This window comes from Puma concolor, chromosome A2 (assembly GCF_028749965.1).
Source record: "Puma concolor isolate L17-30 chromosome A2, mPumCon1.1.hap2, whole genome shotgun sequence".
NCBI lineage: Eukaryota > Metazoa > Chordata > Mammalia > Carnivora > Felidae > Puma > Puma concolor.
In genome coordinates, this window is record NC_141668.1 from 13,187,563 (window position 1) to 13,209,959 (window position 22,397).

The following is a 22,397-nucleotide window of genomic DNA, read 5'->3' on the forward strand; positions in this document are numbered from 1 at the left end:
TACTTGATTCTAGGTGATAATGCATACGTCACGGTCACTGCATTCCACGGGCATCAGCCTACTGTCTCACCATTGTCACTGTACAGTGGCTTCCTTGGTTGGAAAATACATTCTGGGGCTCCTGGGTGACTCAGTTGGTTAAGCACCCAACTCCTGATTTTGGCTCAGGTCATGATCTCACATTTCATGAGATCAAGCCCCACAATGGGCTCTGCGCTGACAGCATGGAGCCAGCTTGGGATTCTCTCTCTCTCCCTCTCTTTCTGCCCCTTCCCCATTCATTCTCTCTCCCTCCCTCCCTCTCTCTCTCTCTCTCTCTCTCTCAAAATAAATAAACAGTCTTAAAAAAGGAAAATACATTCCTTTTTTTGTAGGATACGTAAGGCATTCAGTTAATTCAAGGATGATGGTGCTGGGAAGGTGGCAAGGAAAAGAAAGATCAAATACAGACTATGTCATTTTCAGTAAGGACAATAGCTACTCCCTCCATGATGAAAGGGGCTGCCAGGGGACCTGGGGTACAGCACTGCATCAGAACTACATCAGGGCTGAGATTGGTCACTGACGCTGGCACACTGAATCTGCAGCAGTGGTGGTAGGCAGGTGCATAAGCTCCATTTGGCCCCATCACTTTTTTATGGAGCCACTAAAAAGCACTCGGGAGAATGAAGAAGGACTTCAGAACAGACCCGCTTATCTATACGATTCTTAAGTTCCTCAAAAGTGAGAGCATTTTGGTGAGAATTCTCATGGGACACAATATTCTCCTGCTCCAAACTGACCCTGAAAAATCCCACTACATTATTTTTCCCCAGACAGCTAATCCCCATTCCGTCCATCCCCCTCCTTCTGAGGGTCTGTCAGGGCAGACCACTAGCCACTCTCAAGAAATTCACATATACCCTACCCCAGGTAAGAAAACTAGATATGCTGATTGAACTTCTGTCTCCTGAGAAGAATCCCATTCTCCTCTTTCCCTCTGAGGGGCTTTATTATCACATTAGTAGGTGTGCAATCAGTATCAACCTGTCAACCAGTAAAGTCTTTCCATCCTCAGTGAACGGTTTAGGAATAAATCTATTTGAGGTCATAATGTGGCTTAAGGAAAGATTTCCCAGGGCAATTGCTAGTGCAATTTATTTGGATTCTCAGGGCCTAATTTACCTCTGGCCCATTGCACTAGAAGTTGGGGATGGAATGTTGTGGAGCATATATCCAAATCAATAACAGTTACCCTCCTAGAGCAAGTTTCATGGCCAACTGGTGATCTAGAGTCAGGCATTTAGTCTCCACTAGACCCCAGTGGCAAACCAGGAGCTATTTCCCAAAAAAGAAAAAGGAGCATGAATTTGCTACCATGTTTTGGGATCTCTATTTTGATTTTCTTATTAGGTTTTGACATGAGCTTCATTCAGTACACTAAAGATACTTCCAGCACCATTGAATCAACAGAGTTTATTTACAACTAACAAACAGCCAGTTGTACTTCAACCTGTGCTGGCTGCAAAGCCTTCTCTGACTTACTCTCTTCCTAAACTAGCCACTTTATAGATCTCTCATTACATGGTTCAGAGCATGATATCCTAATGAGATGGATGTTGCTTATAAAAGTTAGAGATCTTCAGAGACCGTTCTTCACAGTAGGGAGCACAAATATAAAACATGTTCAGTTCAGCAGAGCAATCCAACATATACCTGCCTGCAGTAGCAGGTGGCTGTATTTTACTGGTTGCATCACCTGCCCACTCTCACATATCTGCCTTTCCAAGACCCAGGAAACTTGCTACTCCCTGTTATCTCATCCTACCAACATGGTATCGTCAATACAATAGATCAGCCTGGTACCCTTTGAGGTTGTCAGGTTCCTTAAAGACTATATTCAGGGGGCGCCTGGGTGGCGCAGTCGGTTAAGCGTCCGACTTCAGCCAGGTCACGATCTCGCGGTCCGTGAGTTCGAGCCCCGCGTCAGGCTCTGGGCTGATGGCTCGGAGCCTGGAGCCTGTTTCCGATTCTGTGTCTCCCTCTCTCTCTGCCCCTCCCCCGTTCATGCTCTGTCTCTCTCTGTCCCAAAAATAAATAAACGTTGAAAAAAAAAAATTAAAAAAAAGACTATATTCAGTTTCAGGGGCAGAGCAATGGTGACTGCTTGAGCATGGAGGTAAAACAAATACCGTTGTCCCTGACAAATGAAAATGAATTAATTCTGAGCTTCTCAATGCAATGTACAAAAATACACTTTCCAGATGGATAGTTGCATACTGAGTGTGAAGGACTGAATTTATTTGCTCTAGTAAGGAGGCTACATATGGAACAGCAACTATAATTGGTGTTACCATGCGATAATCAAACACTATCGTTCCCCACCACTCTTATGACATGGCCAACTGAAGAACTGAATGAGATTAAAATACACATTATCACCCAGCATATTTCAAGTCTGTGTTGGTAGTACTGACCTCAACAATGTGCTGATGTTTTAGATTTACTAAGGGAAAGTCCCACCAACTTTCTCTTAGCCCCTTCTATGATAAAAGCCCTCACTTCACAGACCCAAGAGATATTGTAGAGATTCTACCAGTTGTAAAAAACAAATGCACCCTTTCCATTCTCACCAATGCACATAGGAAATATGGAAATAAATTCTAGATGGTTTCAGAGCCCCACTGAATTACTCCAGGGATGACTTAGGTTAAAAAAAATCCATTTATCCCTCAATTTTTAAAAGCCCCACACTGATCAGAGGACAGAACTGATTATAAGTCTTCCCTACCACCACAAACACCACAAATTAGTATCAATTCAGAACCCAGAATCTCAAAAAATTTAGCTATGTTCTTGTCCCTAGAGCACAAGTTCCCAACTAAATAGACCCAGGTCACCTTTGTATGGGCTAAAAGGGAGACTCTCAATGTTAGAACACGGTCCATCCTCTAGGGTACCAGGTGGGCACTGAACCAGTTTCTGTCACTAACAGGTTTGTGACCTAGGGAGGATCCCATCACATTTTAGGATGTTGACTCCCATTGGTCCACTATTACCAAATCTGTCAGGTGGTTTTTGTTTGTTTGTTTGTTTGTTTGTTTGTTTGTTTTGTGTGATATAAATCAAATAAGAACTTGAACTTCCTATCAGTTTCATTCCTGGGGATCCCATTTTTATGGAGAACCCTTGAAAGAATCCTCTTAAGGGCTCCAAAACATCACCACATTGTTTGTTTCCATTTAAGAGTAAGAGAAGCAGATGAATTTAATAACTTAACACTTATCTGTTTTCCTGAAACAAGTTAGACTAAAATCTAAGAGGCCCTTTAGTGGGAGACAAATGCCACTGAAAGGGGAGAACATCCGGCATCTATAAGGTTATTTGTTTATTTATTTGCACTTTATGTTTTTAGTAGAAAATATGGTAGAGTCCGCCACTGGTAGAAGATCCTGAATGGTGGGATACATCTTTCTAATTTTAAGTTGCAGCCTTGGGAATCCCTTGTTGCCATGTGTCTAAGCCATATTTTCTATCAGCTCTGTAAGTAACCTTGCCAGAAGTTTCCCTTCCCATCTGCCTTACCCCTTTGTCTCCCTCCATTTGTTCAGAAGTTATGTGGAGAAAATGGAGCAGGGGGAGGGTATTTATCAGTTTCCTCAAATCATAATAACATGTTAGGATTTTGGAGAGTATGCTGCTCCATTGAGTAAGGGGATATCCCCTGTAACCACTGTTTTCAAGGCTGAAAAGCTATGATCCCCAAAGCTAAATGTGAGTGAGTAGGCCAGGATCTCACAAAAACAAGGTGAAGGTAAGGCTAGAGCCTATGCTTGTGCACAGAAATTAATGTTAGCTACTGTACTGATGAGACTTTCAAGACTTCTTACAATTTGCAAGTCTTCCTTTGTGTGTTTGTTTCAAGGACAGGAGGATTTCAGAAACCATAAAATGAGCTCTGTTCCACAGGGAATCAGGGTGGAAAAAAGCTTTGATTTGAAGTCATTGTCTATAACAATTGGAGTAGAATCAAGTTGCCCATTGGAAGCTAAAGATGGGGGTTGAGAAGCCAGTCCAGGGGCTGACACTGCCAAGGAACCCCAAGGTCATTGCTCCCAGGTCTGTTGAAAAGTCAGCAGTACTAGGTACCTTCATTATCTTACTTTGGGGTGTCTGGCAGCTACTTTGACTAAAATCAAACCAGTGCTCCTTGTTGCTCTATGATTTGTTGTTGTTGTTGTTGGCGGTGGTGGTGGTGGTTTGTTTTTAAGAGATTATTAAATGTTAGTAAATCACATGTAGGATTTGCTTCAACTATAAAATATGCATTCAAACTTGCTTTTGGCTGGCTCTCTATAGCCCATATCCCTACCTTGAGCCATTCAATTGGCATACCTATAATCTCTAGAACCCCATCTACAACAGCAGCCCAAGACATGGGGCCAATGCTATCCTTGGTTAAGAGAAGTTTAACTCATCACCAAGCCAAACTTGTCATTACCCTTTTCTACCGAATAGCCCAAATCTAGTAACTGGGACTCTGTTCTGTTCCTGCAGTGAAGCACCCCCACCCTACCTTTTAATCCCAGTTCCATTAATGCTGTCTTTGTCTTGACAACCTTGTCTCATTCCCCAGCTCCTATAAGCCTGGGGCTCTGCCTTACTCTTCCTAGATGTTGCTGGAAGCCCATATGAGGCCAGCTTCTTGCTGTCACAACTTCCTGCTGCTGCCTACCTGCCATATAGTTGGTTCTCCTGGCTGCTGCCCCCTCGACTGGCCACCTGCCCGACTTCCCTTCGGCCTTCAATATGCTTTGCTGTCTGGATTCTGTCAGTTTAGCTGGCTCCCTGCTGTGACTGCTATCCCTCCACTCTTTGATTTCCAACATCTCCCCCTCCAATGTAAGTTTATCTCATTTCTAGATGCCCAAAAGTATGATCCCAGGCTTAGTGTGCCTGAAAGAGCATGGATTTGGGATCCAATTTGGTATTTAATCCCAACTTCAACAGCTACTAACTCTGTGTCCTTAGGCAAGGAATTAAGTAATTTAACCTGTCTTGTTTGAATATATCTATAAAATGGGACCAGTAGTACATAAGATAACTTATGTAAGGCATGGAGCATAATATTTAGCACACAGTAGGCCCTCAATAAGTGATAATCCCATTTTTAAATCTTTGCCAAGGGATGACTGGTAATCTGTCATCATTTCTTTTTTCTTTTATAATTTTTAAGGTTTTTTAAAAAATTTATTTTGAGAGAGAGAGAGAGAGAGAGAAAGAGAGAGCATGGGAGGGGCAGAGAGCAAGGAAGAGAGAGAATCCCAAGCAGGCTCTGCATTGTCAGCGTGGAGTCCAATGAGGGACTCGGACTCATGAACTGTGAGATCATGACCTGAGCCAGCATCAAGCCAAATTTATTGAGGCTTAACTGACTGAACCATCCAGGTCTCCTTGTCACCATTTCTTTACATCTGTGTTTGTCTTTCTTCAACTTGGATGGAAACTATTTTCATGTCCACACACACAGAAAAAATAAATAAATAAGTAAATCAGGTTATATCAGAGAGCCAGAGAACATTCTGATAGAATTTACCAATATATGTTCCCTTTCCTCAGGTGTCAGGCACCTGTCTTTCCCAGCCTGTATGGAAGAGGCTCTTAGGCATAAAATATAAAAAGGAAGTTTTACAACATTATTGTATTTATTTGGGTAGAGGTCAAAAACTATAACTGCAAGACAAGTACATTGTAATATCATTTAGTTAGGCAACTGTCAGATAGAGTTGCTTTGTTTTTGAAGTGTTTCCCTGATTTCAGAAACCCTAAACACTCATTGTATATAACGAGGAGAACCCACAAAAGTAGAAAAATAAGTTTAAATTCACAACCCCAACTATTATACAATTTTGTAAAGTTTTCTAGTATTCTATACTTTCTCCTCAGCTTGGCTAACTGCTAATCTGTGTCAGGATTCATTGTCTACCAACCCAACTTTATTCCAGTTTATCCTTAATAAGCCCCACCAGGGTACTCATGGATGTGTGCCTACACTCAAGGGACTTGCATGGATCCTAAGCCCTAATAATTATTAGCCTGTTATCAACTCCCTCTTCCTAAGCCCACCTGTATCTAAGCCCCTGCCTTCACAGGAGACCCACGCTTGTCCTCCTGCTCAAAAGCCCTGAAATGATGGTGTAGGGACCATAAATATGGGCTATATTTCTGTTCAGGGCTCAGGAATCTGAATGATAACAAAGAGGCCCCATCCTCCTTCCTCTGCCTCTCAGAGCTGCAAGTGCAACTTTGAGCTCATGTTTTCTGCTCTCCAAGGACCTTCCAAATGAAAGAATAAAGAAGAGAAGAGTAAAATTTGGAGGAGGTAAAGAGGAAACATGCCTGATATTTCTTGAAAGTCACACCATATCTAGTAAAAGACTGAAAACGGAGTGGGTATTCTACGCACGTATTGATTAATTGAGAGGATGGCTGAGACAAAGGAGAACAAAGTCTTAAGTGACTGTATTTACCTGCCTGTCCTGGAATCCCATAAGTTTCAAACCAACCCAAACTATGGAGTTAACTACAGAGCAGAACCTAATTTACACCATCAAAATATATTACTTTCCCCTCCAAATAATTAGATTTAATATGTATAACTCTTTCTATTCCCATCTGGACCCACTGAATCCTAGGACAAGTCTGCAGGGTACTTAGGGTCTCTGCAGGACACTCACCTGACTTGCTGCCACATCGTGTGTGGTCTTCCCTGGGCTCTCTGACCATGTCTGCACCACAACAGGAGCCGCCTTTCTGGAAGGGGCAGAGATGCCTTCCAACTCACACCTGCCTTGTCCCGGTGGCAATGTATTCATTACGCAAAAAGGCAGCATCATGAGGTGTTGAGAGTCACAGATCTGACTTAGAATTCCTCTACTTGAGTCCTAGCTGTATGCCGATTACCTGCGTGACGTCACTGTTGAGCACCCATTTCCCTATTAAAATAAAAGCAAAAATAAAAAGCAACAAATGGTGGTACTTGCCTAAGAGGGCATTTGAAAGTATTGAATGAGAAAATGAAGCTAAATATACTTTGTAAAGACATGGACAAATCACTCTCACCAGCCTGTAGACAGGAGACGACATCACATAGATCAGTATTTCTTATCTGGATAACAACGGATAAATAAAATAATCTAATCAAAAAGCATCAATCAAATTTGATAATCTAATCAAAAAGTGTGAATCCCTACCATCTGCCAATCTAGGAGGGCTAGTTCAATCAGCTAGGAATCGAGGGGCTAGGAAGTGGTATTCAGGCGCAGTTCATGGTCCAAGTGAAGAGATTTGCGTCTGGGAAGTCTCCAGGGAGCTCCCGCGAACTGGGGTTGAAGCGAACCCATCAACCAGAGCGACGGTGCCCTCTATCGCTCCAGCAGGAGGTGCTTGGCTGAGTTTCAAAAGCTGCCAGCAGAGGGCCTCAGCTTTCCTTAAGGGCAGGTGGCCCAGGCCTCTCTGCCCTGCCATCTCGGTGTATAACAGCCTCTTGCTGGCCTCGGAGGAAGGATCTAAGCAGGGCGTTCTTAGAGGTACCCTTCTTGGAGGGATGAGAGGACAGATACCCAAATGTCCCCAGTGCCCTAGGCCAGGCTCTAGCCCTGCTCCCTATCACCATTCTTGTCCTCTAGAGCCGCGCAGGTGTTCACCACACACTGGAGAGGGGGCCGAGAGAAGACTCACCTGTGACCCATGCCAGACTATCGGTCTGAGCCGATCATGGAGAACTACGGGCAGATGGTGCCCCCTAGTGGACAAACTCCCTCTCCACAAGCACTGAGGAAAGGACACTTGCCAGCGGCCCAGCCTCGCAGCCACCCAGACCACCATCGGGACTGAGGTTCCTTTGAGATGTCTTCTCGTTCACTCCCACCTTGCACCCCAGTTACCTGCTCGTCTGGTCCACACCCTCTGGGATAGAGATGTTCCGAGCTCGAGGCAGAGTGGAGCAGCAGCCTCTCGGCCTACCGTCTCTGCAGGGCACCCAGGACCGGGGCCTCTCTCCAGGCCCTGCACCGGCCTGCTGGTTCTGGTCCATTTGCCTGGGACCCTAGGCTCTTTGTGTGGCCCTCACTCCTTGTATGACCTTGCTCAGTTTGCAAACCCAGTTCTGAGCCATGGTTTTTTAGTCAACGTTTGGCGAGCCCTCTGCTGTGGCTCCAGACCCTGGTCCTTCCCAGGTCAGGCCCTCTCTGGAGGATTTTACTTCAAAAGAGATCAACTTGAGATTGGGGTGTGAGATGTTTAGGTGGTGGTGAGTGCTGCATATGGGGATCTAATTGGAAAAGCGGGTGTTTATTCTAGGGGTGTGGATGAAGGGGCTACCTATTGAGATACGCATTCTTCCTCCTTTCTGAGCTCCCAGAATTTCTCTAGATTTCTTTCCAGCACTCCTCTGGTATTAAAATGCATTGGCTAGTTATGTAGGCATATTGTGAAGAATCGTGCCGTTCGATCCTCACAGCAAGCTCTGAGCTGGGCGGAGTTACTGTCTGTACTTTATAGGCACAGAAACCAAGTTTCTCCCAAAGCTCCCAAGTGGCAGAGTGGTCTGCAACAGAGCCCTTCGGAGCCTGTGGTCAAATTGCCGTGCTACTCAGGCGGAGTGTTCACCAAAAGGGCAGTGGGAAAGCAGCAGGAAGAGTCTACAGAGGGGCACAGTCGGTTGGCTGTGCGACTCCTGATTTTGGCCCAGGTCATGATCTCATGGTTTGCAAGATGGAGTCCCGGGTCCGGCTCTGCGTTGGCAGCTTGGAGCCTGCTTGGGATTCTCTCTCTGCCTCTCTCTCTTTCTCTTCCTCTCTCTACCCCTTTCCTGCTCCCCCTGGTGCACAGCCTCTTTCTCACACATTCTCTCTCAAAAATAAATAAACTGGGGGAGAAAAAGAGCCCGTTTATAGAAAAGAGGCGACAAGGGAGGATCTGGGGGGAGAGGAAGCAGGCTTAGGGGGGCTGTCGGGGCGGGGGAGGAGGTTGGGTCTGTGGTTGCCAATCCGGGATGGTTTTTATTCATTTGTCCAAGGAGGGTGTCTCACTGTGTCTTTGCTGCAGGTGCAGTACAGGGTTCTGCCCTGGGTCACGTTGGCCACGTGCAGCCCCAGCTCCGTGTTATCGACCCGTGTCACCTGGTAATCTGCTCCAGGATGGGATACGAACTCCTTATCCCCGGTATTCCGCAGGGTGGCCAGCAGCTGTAGTTGTCCCTGGAGATCCTGTTGGTACCAGCTCATCCAGGGGTACTGGGAATCCCTCAGGATGCACTGCAGGGTTTTAGCTTGTCCACGAGGTACCAGGACCCACCTGGGCCTTTGCTCCACCAAGCTTGCTGAGGCATCTGAAATACACAGTCAGGCCAGGCTAAAGGTACTGAGGGTAGCGATACCCGCCTCCCCTCCCCCAAATCAGCTGCCGCAAAATCTCAGAGGGGGGCCCATGAGCAATGGCAATTGGAGACGGAAGGGATGCTTCCTCGGGGGTCGGAGATGGGAGGGTGCTATGGCTGGGAGAATCTTGGAAAGCCTGGGATGAAGGAACAAAACTTTCTGTGCCTACTGGTCCCTCTTTCCCTCCCTCAGCCCATGGAGTGGCTTTCTCGGCCTGGCATCTGACCTGTTGTCACGGTGGCCATGAGCACCCAGCCCCACAGAATGGGAAATGGTACCATTGCCTGGGCCCCACGGGCTTTCTCCAGCTCGGCAGCGGGACGGGCCCAGTCAGGCAGGAGAGCAGGGTCCCGGTCCATAAGGTGGCAATCAGTAGCTGACACTCTGGGCCTGAAACTCAAAAGGGAGTGGCTTCTCCAGGAAACTCAATATTTTGTCTCATTTTCTCACTGCGGTTCAGACCCCACGGTTTCCTGTTTCCTGCACGCCAACAGCCCTCACATGGGCGTGCACACGCTCCCCACATTCACTGAGTGCCTTGGCGAGGGCACTTAGTTTAGTCCTGCACCCTCTCAGAATCTCTGGGATTCTGGGACACAGACGACAGTGGTTCTGAATCTGTGCCTCAGATCTTCCCAAGGGATTAAAACATCTCAATGCAACCAAGCAGGCTGGTGGATTCAGCGAAGACCTCTCTCCCCCAGTGTGCAAGAGGCCACACTGGTCAGTACACAGTGGCCGCTCGTTTCTAATCACACGTGTTCTCCTCTGTAAGGGTAACTGCAAATTAAACATAAGAGGCTTCATTTTCCCTGTTGAAAATAAGGAAAGACACTTAACTCCTGTCCATTCCCTCAGAGCATTTACTTTAGAAAACTTGTAATTTTAAGTTCTTTCTCTGTTTCTTTGAAATGTGTGTAAATCACCCAGAAATGTTTTTCGCAAGGTCCCGCCATCCTCTCTTTGAAATACAAGTATCAGGATGAGCCTAACTAAATTTAGAGTAGATGCCTCCCGCTAAGTTGCAAAACGATTCCCTGTCCTAAAGATATGGCAAGTTACTTTGCCTTTGGGTAAAGCATATTAGCAAACGCAGATGGACACCCCCAGTCACCAAGTGACTGTAAGATGAACTGTGGGTTAACAAAAGTCCTGTCCCGGCCTCTTATTTGAGGTCTGGCTATAGTTTATCTCGAGAACATTTATGTAATGGATTGTATCTGATTACCTATATAAAAGGCCGGGATTTCTGTCTGTCTTTGCAACCCCTTAACAAAATGCCTGGGATGTGTATCACATCGGTTTAATGCTTATTCAGTAATGAGACTGCTTTCTTTCTCTCCTACTTTTGGGGAGAGATTTTTCTGAATTGGGAGGAGCTTTGATTTTCAGTTACATCTTCCTGACAACTCACAGCACCGGCCCTACCTAGCAGGTGGCCTTGGGAGTGTTTCTCCCTCTGTAAGATGGAGATAATTATGAAGGCGACTTTATAGGAGTAAATAGATTAATACATGAAAAATTCTTGGAATAGAGTTTGGCACAGACTGAGCACTTAGAGTTGACTCCTGTCACCGCCATGGTCAACTACCAATTCAATTCCAATTTCACAGAATTAATAGCGTTTACATCTCCTTCTCTCTCAGTCATCAGCTGAGATTAAGATCACAAAATCTTGTAACTTTTCAACAGTGGTAAGAGGCCTTGTTTTTTCAGAAAGTTTGGAAATCCGCGATCTGGGAAATCAGATGTAAAGGTCCATACCTACCTTCTCTTCCCCCTCAGAATTTTATGGACAAAAGTAAGGGGACACATAGGGATCTAGCAACTGAACTTTACAATTTCAAGACCTGGGACTGCACCATATTCACGTCGGTGTTCCCAGTGAGGTGTCTGCGCTGTCACAGACACTTGATGAATGAAGAAGACAGCTGGAGCACGATAGGACCGCAGACCCACCACCTGGGAGACTGCACGTCAGGGAACAGCTGTGCCCTGGTGTCCTGGGGCTTTGCGCCTCCCAGATTCACTAATTTTGTTAATCTGCTCAGGTGTAAATACTTACAACAATATGGTTCCCATGATTCTGGCAAAGGATAACGCTTACTGATGCCATGTGGTGACAGCATAATACAGTTTATAATTGTTGGCGCGATGACTTCAAAATTGTGTGGTTGTTCATTTAAAAAAAACCCCACATTTTCATTATGTACAATTTTGTGTATAAAACAAGTTCATTAATATTTTCTATATCTGACTATTTCAAATTTGCATCATCTAATCGTAAAGAAAATATCAATCGCCCTGCATTCTCAGTAACATGTGCTGGTCTCCTTTTGCCTTTCGCTGTCCTGCCTGTTCCCAACCTCATCTCTCCAGGGACGGAGAGGGATGAAGCTCTGGGAAGAATGCCCAAATCACACATCTTGAATACCAGAAATATGTACGTGCCTGGACAGAGACGTCCTCACTTAGCAAGCCACGTGCACTGCATTCTGAGTTTATTCTGGGAGAGAGTTGCTCTGGGGATCAGAGGGTAGAAGGGAAGGGGGCTGGGAGAGGGTGCAAACCATAACTGGGGGAACAGGTGAACAGGGAGAGAAAAGGCCAGTGGGTGGCCAGAAGGAAACCAGGAACAGAAACCGTGAGCTGCAGGCGTGGGCTCCCAGCTTTCTCCCTGAGGCAGGCTCTCTGGCCGGTAGACAGATTGCAGGATAAGGGATCCTGGCCCCATCTTGGTTTATAGGGCGGGCTGCCTGTCTCCCTGCCACTCCCTCCCTTAGCCTTAATCCCCAAATGCGATTGGGATCAGAATGTCTCTGATACTCCTGTTATCTCCTCCCTGGATTCCTGCTCCTCAAGGTCATTGCGTCCCAAGGCTCCTCCTCTGGTCTTGGCCCTGCTCCCATCCTGGGCCAAGGTAAACCTCTTCCTTCCAGATGACTGCCAGCAATCTCCCCTCTCTCAGAAAAGGCATGGGAAATGGGTTTTCTTCTCCCACTGCACCCCAGTTCCAACTCAGGTGCTCACAGAGCCTGCCAACCACCCCAGCTGGGTCCATACCAGCTTTGATGAACTTAATTGATACTAAAAAGAATATGCATGTCCCAGACGGAGGCGTAAGTAGATGCCCCAGCTCCCACCCGAGCTGACTTCCTGTGTGATGTGTGGTCTAATTTCTGTGCTGGCAGATGCCCCCTGGACGCATGTCCTTGTTAATTTTTCAGAGCCTCTCCATTGCCTGATGCAGGAAGGACGCTGGGGGTCAGTGAGGTGATTTCTGGCTCAGGCCCAGCTGTGTCATAGCTTGGGCAGAAAGAACTCTGGAAATAGAGTGAGATGTGGGTCCCCTCCCTAAGAAGCAACCAGTAGATGATAACCCCTTCCACCAGGGCCAGCCACGGTGGGGAAGGCATGGCAGGTGGCTGGGTGCCTTGTGGGTGTCTGTAACCTAAGCAAATAATGGAACGGGCACTGGCCTGGGGGCAGAGCCCCCGTGTTCTTGTGTTAGCTCTGCCTCTGACTGGATGGGGGGTCAGGCACTCCTCATGTTACCTCTTGGTATTTCCCTTTCCTCATTGAAAATTAAGTGGATTGCAATCCTTGAAAAATTAAGTGCGTCTAAAATTCCTTTTCACTAAAATTCCTTTTTCTAAAATTCATTGCCTGGCAGTAGTGTCTATTTCTCAGTAGATCTGGTGTCCTAATATTCTAACACTCCTTCTGTGTCTTTATTGCCTGAATACCAAAGCCCCCTAGTGGAGAGTCAACTAAATGTGACTTCTCTGGCAGGCAATTCATGGAAGGAAGGGTAAACACCAAACATCCCAAAGGCCAGTTTACATTTATCCCCCTATCTCTCCCTCTTCTTTCCTTCCTCTCCTCCTCCTCCCTGCTGCTCCCCAGGAATGTGCAGAAACTCAAGACTGCCTCAGACTCACCCATCTGGAAAGCTGATTATGGTTCCTTCACCTCTATGTGTCCTTCCAGGGATTAGTAGCAAAGACTCCTCCGGGAGATGGAAATCGTAGCCTTCCCCAAACACCCCCTCAAAAACTTCTCTCCTTCCTCTGCTGCATGTAATCAGTCCTGCCCCCACCCCCGGCTATGCACCAATTCCAGATATAGAAAAATGCCCATAAAAACTGGGTGGGGGACAGGTGCCAGAGGGCAGGGTGCTCAGTAAGGACATCCAAGGATATAGGGATGGGGCAGAGGTGCAGAAAGGGAGAAATAAAGGTGAGGGAGGAGAGACAGGGAGAAACCCAACCCCCTTGATTCTGTAGGGTCCCCACTGGCAGGGCCCTCGCATGGGGTCGGGGTGGAAAAGTCTAAATGACCCACTCCTGAGAATTTCATGTCAGGTCTCTGCTCCAGGGCAAGAGCAATCTGCTCTGTACCCTCTCTGACCACCTCACACCTCATAACCTCCAGGGTTATGTAAGTGGCACCACTTGGAATCCAGGGGATAATCAGATCAGAAGAGCCCCAGTCTGTCCCTCCCCTGTGGCACAGTGCCTAGCACAGGTAGAGGCACATATAAATCCATACTTCTTGAGTGTCCATCTGTAGGAGAGATGCTCCAGACCCCAGGAGCCATGACCTGTGCCCTTCTCTTCAGGCTTCTCCTACTTATGACTCTGGCAGCCCTCTTCCAAGGCAAATGCTTTGGCCCCACATCTCGCCTGCGTTATTCCAGGTTCCTAGATCCTTCCAATGTCATTTTCCTGCGCTGGGACTTTGACCTTGAGGCTGAGATCATCACGTTTGAGCTCCAGGTCCGGACAGCCGGCTGGGTGGGCTTGGGTGTCACAAATCGCTACACCAGAGTGGGGAGCGATCTGGTGGTTGGAGGAGTCCTGCCTGATGGCAATGTCTATTTCTCGGTAAGTCTGAGGGTGACTCCCTTCCAAGGATGAGGGTCTCTTGCTGGTTGAGGATGACTCTGAGTCCAGGAAGGATCCAGATTTTCCAAACTTATCCAGGCACATGCCCAGAACACCAGCTGACTTCTGACCTCTCCCTGTAGAAATGGTCCACTGGAGAGTTTCAAACTAGGACAGATTGCGTGTCCCTAAGGTGCTAAGGAGTGGAACCACTGTGCTGAGAGAGGGTCCTGCATGACTAAAAGCAGGACAATGAGGGAGAGTCAACGCTGTTTGAAGCAGTCTCCAGCCTTAGCTTCTATTAAGCTCAGTTGGGTGGACCACAACATAAAATAGTCTAATAAACACAGCAGCAGCTACCATAGTAATAGCTTAAAATTGTAATGTACTTTTGGGGCACCTGGGTGGCTCAGTCGGTTGGACGTCCGACTTCGGCTCAGGTCACGATCTCACAGTCTGTGAGTTCAAGCCCCGTGTCGGGCTCTGTGCTGACAGCTCAGAGCCTGGAGCCTGTTTCGGATTCTGTGTCTCCCTCTCTCTCTGACCTTCCCCCGTTCATGCTCTGTCTCAAAAATGAATAAATGTTAAAAAAAATTGTAATGTACTTTTGATTAACCAGGCATTGTTCCACAATCTTTGCTTGTTAAACCTCACAGCCTCACTATGAGGTGGGTGATTATGACCCTATTTTACAGATGAAGAAGCAACTCACCCATCTCCCAACCTCACCCATCTGAACTGCATTTGTATGGGGAAGGGTCAATGTTATGAGCCACAAGAGAGGACAGATAGCATTGAGAGTCCAGAGGGTATGTGACTTTTCACGGGCTAGAGATGCAGGAACACTAGGATTTATGGACTTGCGATTTGGAACGGGAGAAGTAAATCAGGGTCAGCTGGCGAAATTCCATCAGAGTTTGTTCATCCCTCTGCCTGAGGATCCACTTTGATGCCATGCTCTGTCCCTGGAGCAAACTACAAAATGAAGAAGACCTGGGTTCTGCTAACTTAGTACCTTGGGGGAGCTAAAGGGTCACTAGCCGCTCCACAGTCATGACCACTGGAGTTTCCTGTTCTTACTCTTTGACCTTCACTGGACCCCAGGATCAGCACCTGGTGGATGAAGACACCCTGGAGGAGGACGGGAGCCAGGATGCTGAGCTGCAGGGGCTGACAGAAGACGCTGTCTACACCACCATGCGCTTCTCCAGGCCCTTCCGCTCCTGTGATGCCCACGACCAAGACATTACGGTAAAATAGGAAGGGGAGGGAAGCATTCGATTACAAGCAGCTTTTCCTTCTGGGTAGGCAGAGTCACTCCCCATCCGGAATGTGCCTGTATCTCAGGTGGCAAGCACAGTTCCCAGGGGTTCTGTCCCTCTGTGCCTTTCCAGGCACCTCCCCAGTCATGTCCCTCCCCAAATCCACAAGCCCTCTACAAGGGGATTGATTTCCCACTGATTCAGCATCCACCCCACCCTCCCCTGGCTTCCCCTATCCAAGAACCTTGCTTGATTTTACTGAACTTTAGTGTGTCACTTCTCAGATGTGGATACAAGCATTGAGAGGGAATGTGACTTGCTTTTATTTCCAGCAAGTTGGCCTCTGAGGTAGAACTAGAACCCGATGGTTTCGATCCCCAGTCTGAAGCTCCTTCCATTCCACTGTGTAGATGTGAGCAAGTGGCTTGTATCAGTCCTTGGGTGTGGGTATGTGCAAAGTGCTACTCACAGGCAGAAGCACCTCAATGCCAATCACACCCCCAGAGTGACACAGTAAGGGTTCTGGCTGCCTATGGCCTGGATGACACTCTGAAGCTGGATCGGGACCGTACTTTTGTCAAGTCCATCTTCCTGCTACAAATAGTCCACCCTGATGACCTTGACGTCCCTGAGGACACCATCATCCATGACTTGGAACTCACTGATGTAAGAGCCCTCCACCCCACCCAGCCATCTCCCAGCCCCCTTCCCACTCAATCATGACCCTCCTCTTGCACCCAATACTCAGTACATTCCTTGAATTGAGATTGCTATGACTTCCCCAGTCCGCTGAGGACTGCCAAGCTGGCCTGTCCCTTCCCCGGCTTCTCTGAGAGCCTCATTTCCCAACCAGCTCAGCCTCTGTGTGTCCTTCTCCAGTTCCTCATTCCAGAGGATGACACCACATATGCCTGCACCTTCCTCCCTCTCCCCATCGTCAGCAAGAAGCATCACATCTTCAAGGTAGGGCGAACCAGATGTTGCTAAGGCAGTTGAGCAGCGCCGTGAGCACAGCCAGCTCTGGAAGGATGATGTTCAGAAAACTGCTGAGAGGAAGCTGGAGAGAAGTAGCTGGGAGCACAGGGAGGCCAGGCCAGATTTGGTGGAGGTGGTAGTTTCATGATTTCTTGAGCCCAACACTGTTCTATTTGAGTCCCACAATGCAGCAGAGATTTTGATGAAGGTAACAAATTAGTGTTTCCGAAGGGCAAAATACAAGCCCCACATTGGGCCTAGAATTGTGCTCATAGTCCAGGAGGAAGTTCAGGCTGGGGGTCATGGCCAAGGGCTGTCAGGTCCATGAAGTCTGGCTAGAGGGAACTTCAACTTGGCCACCTGATTTCATAGTTGAGTGATTTCAAGTTTTGATCTTACAATAACTAGCAAATGTGTGGGAGCCAATTTTTTTCTTTAAGAGGCGAATCTAATCAGGCATGTGCTCAGATATTGTAGACTAGTGAGATTACTAAGGGAAAGTCAGAAGTCATGAGGATATTCTCTGCTAGACTTGGCATGTTGTGCACTCAGGGAAGGACTTTAAAAGGGTGGAGGCTGAGAGAGAAATCAGACAGAGTCGGGGTAAGTGATGGGTTGGGGACAAAAAAACAGAGAGCAAATAGAAAAGAAAGAGAAAGAGAAGTGGGAAATGGGTATAGTTTTCTTTGGGGCAAAGGGATGGGAGAAATAGGACTTGACATAGAAGATCTTGTCTCTGATCTGCCTTCCTTCCCTCACCCAGTTTGAGCCCAAGCTGCTCAAGCACAACCAGACGATGGTGCATCACATCCTGGTTTATGCCTGTGGCAATGCCAGTGTTCTCCCCACGGGCATCAGTGACTGCTACGGGGCTGACCCTGCCTTCTCCCTCTGCTCGCAGGTCATCGTGGGCTGGGCTGTCGGGGGCACAGTGAGTCTTGTGATGAGGGAAATAGGTGGCTAAGTGTGTGCATGTTGTCAGGCTACTGGGATTGCTGGACTGATGGAAGGCCAGGAGATGGGGGAGGTCTGGGATGAGGGCCATAAAACATGGGCAGGTGCTGGTCCCTGCACCTAGCACCAAGCCCTTCCCGCTGCCAAATCTTCCTCCATCCAACAGAGTTACCAGTTTCCAGATGATGTGGGTGTCTCTATTGGGACTCCCTTAGACCCCCAGTGGATCCGACTGGAGATTCATTACAGCAATTTTCACAACGTTCCGGGTGAGCATCTGGAGCATTTATAGAAGAAGAACTGGTGTGCCTGGCTGATTCCTTGAGGTGTTGGGAAGGTGCTGCGGGATGCACGTTGGCTCCTTTTGGCCACAGCCCTGCCCTGTCTTTCCTGGGCCTCTTGCTCCCACATGGTGACCAGCTCTCTTACCTTCTGTGATTCTTCCATTCTGCACCAGGTGTGTACGACTCCTCAGGCATCCGATTATACTACACGGCAAAGCTGCGCAAATACGACATGGGAGTCCTCCAGCTGGGTTTCTTCACTTTCCCCATCCACTTCATACCCCCAGGCGCGGAGTCCTTCCTGTCCTATGGGCTGTGTAAGACGGAGAAGTTTGAGGAGGTGAAGCTGGGAGGCACATCCTCCCCAAGGTTCCTTGTTTCCCGTCACAGATCTGGGCTGGTCCATAAGCACACACAGCCTGAGCCCTGGACCGGGAGAATAGCTACCTATGTTCAGGAAAACCTAAAATCTGGATCATGCAAGGGAAGGAAGGAGTCAGGGCTTTGGGGCTGGGGGGTGGGGCAGGAAGAGGGTCCAGGAGGGCCCAGTAAGAACTAAAGGGGCTCGTGTCAGTCATAGGAGGAAGATGTCAAATATTAACGGGGAAAAATCAAGGAACAGGGCAAGATGAGAGTTCTTAGCAAATCAGATGTGTCTTCTCCTCCCTGCCACAGATGAATGGGGTCCCAGTGCCTGACATACAGGTATATGGCTACCTGCTCCACACCCACCTGGCTGGCCGTGCTCTGCAGGCCGTGCAATACAGGTAAGGGAAGACATGGACTTGAAGCTTTCCCATCTGCATGTGGGAACAAATGTGAGAATAGTTACTTATTCTGCAGCCTAAGGTTATGCTTGGTTGGGAGTAAGGAGGAGCTAAAACTACCCATAGAATAGAGGTGACCGGAATAAAGCTGTGGAAGGAGGAGATTTTTTGTTTTACGGTAAATCTTTGCCCACAGTATGAGCGCATTACACTGCTTTGTTCCCTCTAGAAATGGAACACAACTCCGAATAATCTGCAAAGATGATTTCTACGACTTCAATCTGCAGGAGACTCGAGATTTACCTTATCGAATGGAGATTAAACAGGTGGGAGCCTGCAGGGAGGTGTGACTGGAGACAGGCTGGGGAGGCGGGATCAGAGCTCATCCCTGTCAGCCAAGGGGGTTCTCAGGCAGTAGCAGTCCTTCTGTGTCTTGAAAGACACAGAATGGGTCTGAAGGGGTCCTTCATGTTTCACTCTGAATAGGGAGATGAGTTGCTGGTGGAGTGTCATTACCAGACGCTGGACCGGGACTCCTTGACTTTTGTGAGTACCTCCCTCCCCACCATGGTCAAGGACAGTAGCCTCAGAATAGACCCCACCCCTGGCCTTGGCTGTTAAGTGACTGATTGTTCCAGCTGAAGCCCCTTTCTTCCTCCAATGATATTATTTACATGGGGCTTTTCATGCTCTCACATCACAGTGATTTTAAGATGGGTACAAGGATTCCCTATTATCTGGTGTCAATGACCCACTAAGACGATGGACATACAGCATGTTATAGCGACCAAGAGCTTGGTCTCTTTGCCTGGTTTGAATGCCAACACAACTATTAGTAGTTTTCTAACCTTAGGCAAGTTATTCAATCTCTTTGTGCCTCAGTTTCTTAATTCATATAAGAACTAACAATACTATCTAATAATATTGTTGTGAGAGTCGATTAACATATGTAAAACAATGGGGCACCTGGGTGGCTCAGTCGGCTAAGTGTCCGACTTCGCCTTGGTCATGATTTCACAGTTCATGGGTTCGAGCCCCATGTCGGGCTTTGTGCTGACAGCTCAGAGCCTGGATCCTGCTTTGGATTCTGAGGCTCCCTCTCTCTCTGCTCCTCCCCACTCATACTCTGCCTCTCTCTGCCTCAAAATAAATAAAAATTAAAAAAATAAATAAAACATCTAGATCATTGCCTGACTTATAGTAGATGTTCAATTAGACTTAGCTATTATTCTTTTTTTCTTAAGGTTTTTAAAAATGTATTTATTGAGAGAAAGAGAGAGAGAGAAAGAGAGGAGGTGGAGGGGCACCGAGAGAGAGAAGGAGACAGAGAATCCCAAGCAGGCCCTGAGCCGTCAGCACAGAGCCCAACAGGGGTCTCAAACCCATGAACCGTGAGACCAGAGCCAAAATCAAGATCAGCTGCCTAACCAACTGAGCCACCCAGGCACCCTATGAATTAGCTATTGTTCTTATGGTCACAAGGAAACCCAGCCATTTGTACATCAAAAGTAGTTTCAGTGTTTATAGGATTCCTAAGGGGTTGTGTGCTATTGAGGAAGAAACTATAGCCATATATACTATGATGCAAAGTAGAAAGTAATATATACTGTAAGAGACAGATGGGGAAAATGCACTAGGGGCTTCACAGGGAAAAACCATAAGGTCCTACTACAGTGAACTGAACATGTGATATATTTGGATGGGTCTTGCTTTAGACACATAGAGATGGAGAGCTCAGAAGGGAGTGGCTTTTTTTGGGAAACTCAGTATCTTCTCTCATCTTCTCAACCATCTTCTCAAAGCAGAGCAGTGGCTGTGGAAATGTAGTGGATAGGGCAGATATATGGCATATTTCTTTGAAAATAACATCAATGAATGCCCACCAATCAGGAAAGGAAAGGGTAGCTAAGAAGTAGTAATTAACACTCAGTGAGCTCGTTGCAGGCTAAGGGAAAAGGAAAACAGAATCATTGGTAGAATGACACATAACCTATTTTCTGCCTGCCTTGTTCCCTTCTCTCTGCTTGCCTTTGTATCTTTCTGTTCCATTTCTGGCTCTCTTTTCTTCTCCAGGGGGGTCCCAGCACCATTAATGAGATGTGCCTCATCTTCCTCTTCTACTATCCCCGAAACAACATCTCCAGCTGCGTGGGGTACCCTGACATCATCCACGTGGCCCATGAGCTGGGGGAGGAGGTATCAGAGTGAGTCATCCTGGAAGATAAGACCTTCAGTTGTGTGTGGGAGGGGTCTTGGGGAGGACGAGGAAGGAGGAAAAGGAAGACCACCTACTACCCCCTACACTAGTGAGTTAGGATTCTTCAGCAGGCTCCCTGGTTAGCCCCTGCCTTCTTAATGCCTGCTTCTGTCAGCGTCTGACTCTTGCAGCTCTGATGGAAGATAGAAGATTTTTCCATATTAGTGAGGTCATTCAGAAAAGCAGATAAGAACTGACCTCTAAAAGTTAGATCACTTATGTACAAATTCTTTGCCTTTTTCTCATGCGCTACCTGACAGTCAAAGACTGTTTACTTTCAAGTAGTGACCCCTAATTATTTAGGGGTAAGGGTTGTCTCTGAGATTCTAATGAAAGTTCTGATCATCCTTTCCAAGGAAAATGCACATCTGTGCAGACACACACATTTCACATACTATTTCAGGGCATTTATAGGTTCCCTGAAGTCACTCCATCGACTTTCTTGAACTTCATGGCCCTCAGATTAAGAACCACTTTTTAAAGAGTCAAGAGTTTCTCTTTTTCACTTAAAAATGCTCATCTCTGAGTTTTGATATTTTTCCTTCTGCCAAATTCATCGTGGTCATATTAAATCGTGAGGCATTCTTTTTGGTTTATGCTGACCTAGAAATTATGCTAACAAAAGTGAGGCTATTTTGTCAAAGCTTTAAGTTGACCCTATCTTATTGTGTGTTCCCCTTGCCCATGGCAGTTCCATGGAGGGCATGATGGCCATGAACAATGTTGAATGGACCCCAGAGAACATTAAGAAGGCTGAGAAAGCCTGCAAGGAGGCCCAGCAGACAGTGATAATAAAGACCATTGATGTGAGTGTTCCAAGAGACACCACCCTCTCAGGGTTAGGGATGGAGGGGGGTGGAATGGTGTTGGACAAAGCCAGGAAAAGAAAGAAGGAGGTAGGTGAATGGCAGTGGTAAGAACACTGGGTCAGGGAAGCAAGGGCTGGGGAGCAGAGAGATGGGCTGGTGCTGTTCTGGATTGTGGGGTTGTTGGAATATCCCAGTTGGTTTGTGAGGCTGCAAGGACTGGGGATCACTAAGTAAGTGCAGAAGAAAGGAAATGAGGGTGGGAGAAGCTTCTGCCCTTACCCATTTCCCCCCATTTTCCTTCTCCTACAGGAGGTAGTGGAAAACACAACAGGCTGGATTCCAGAAATTATCCGTGCTCCTCGGGGACCCTGCTTGGAGTCCTCCGGAGGCAAAGTGGAGCCCCAGGACAAAACCCCTGCAGGCTACAGGGCTGCACCAATTGCCCTCTCAGGCTCCAGCACTGCTACCCTGAGGTGCCTCCCTCTGGCTGCCCTCTTATTTGGGCAGGGGGCTCTTTCTTGGCTTCTTGCCACCCTGCAGGTTGGAGTCTGATACTATCTCCTTATGTCAAATACTCAGGTTCCTCTCTGCTCAGCCCTCCCCTTATTACCAAATACAGAAATTCTGCTTTGCTTGGGCTCTCCAAAGCCCCCCATCTGTTGCCCCTTCCCATGACCCAGGCCTGAGGACATCGTGGGCCTGGGGATTGCACTTATTCTGTAAAGACTCTTCCATGCCTAGGGATACAATTCATCCTTTTGGGGACCAAAAAGGTCCATATTTG

The 22,397-nt window shown here is 47.4% G+C and overlaps 1 protein-coding gene and 1 gene segment (V, D, J or C); one reads left to right on the plus strand and one right to left on the minus strand.

The window, feature by feature from the left end:
* Positions 1 to 7,631: 7,631 nt before the first annotated feature.
* LOC112866455 (T-cell receptor beta chain V region E1-like) lies at positions 7,632 to 9,778 on the minus strand. The segment is given in 3 exon segments: positions 7,632 to 7,691; positions 9,072 to 9,370; positions 9,646 to 9,778. Coding segments are annotated over 3 exon segments (492 nt in total).
* Positions 9,779 to 13,996: 4,218 nt separating this feature from the next.
* On the plus strand, positions 13,997 to 22,283 carry LOC112866454 (putative DBH-like monooxygenase protein 2). The gene is made up of 13 exons (XM_025929363.2): positions 13,997 to 14,305; positions 15,410 to 15,556; positions 16,072 to 16,233; positions 16,447 to 16,530; positions 17,306 to 17,473; positions 17,663 to 17,765; positions 17,954 to 18,120; positions 18,456 to 18,547; positions 18,777 to 18,873; positions 19,034 to 19,093; positions 20,621 to 20,751; positions 21,496 to 21,610; positions 21,923 to 22,283. The coding sequence occupies exons 1-13, from the start codon at positions 13,997 to 13,999 to the stop codon at positions 22,163 to 22,165; spliced, it is 1,878 nt and encodes a 625-aa protein (XP_025785148.2). The 3' UTR covers positions 22,166 to 22,283.
* Positions 22,284 to 22,397: the final 114 nt, after the last annotated feature.

Coding starts and splice junctions, on each gene's coding strand:
- LOC112866454 (XM_025929363.2), top strand. CDS start 13,997: ATGCTCCAGACCCCAGGAGCCATGACCTGTGCCCTTCTCTTCAGGCTT. Junction 16,531..17,305: donor AGAAGCATCACATCTTCAAG/GTAGGGCGAACC, acceptor TCCCTCACCCAG/TTTGAGCCCAAGCTGCTCAA. Junction 17,766..17,953: donor CAATTTTCACAACGTTCCGG/GTGAGCATCTGG, acceptor ATTCTGCACCAG/GTGTGTACGACTCCTCAGGC.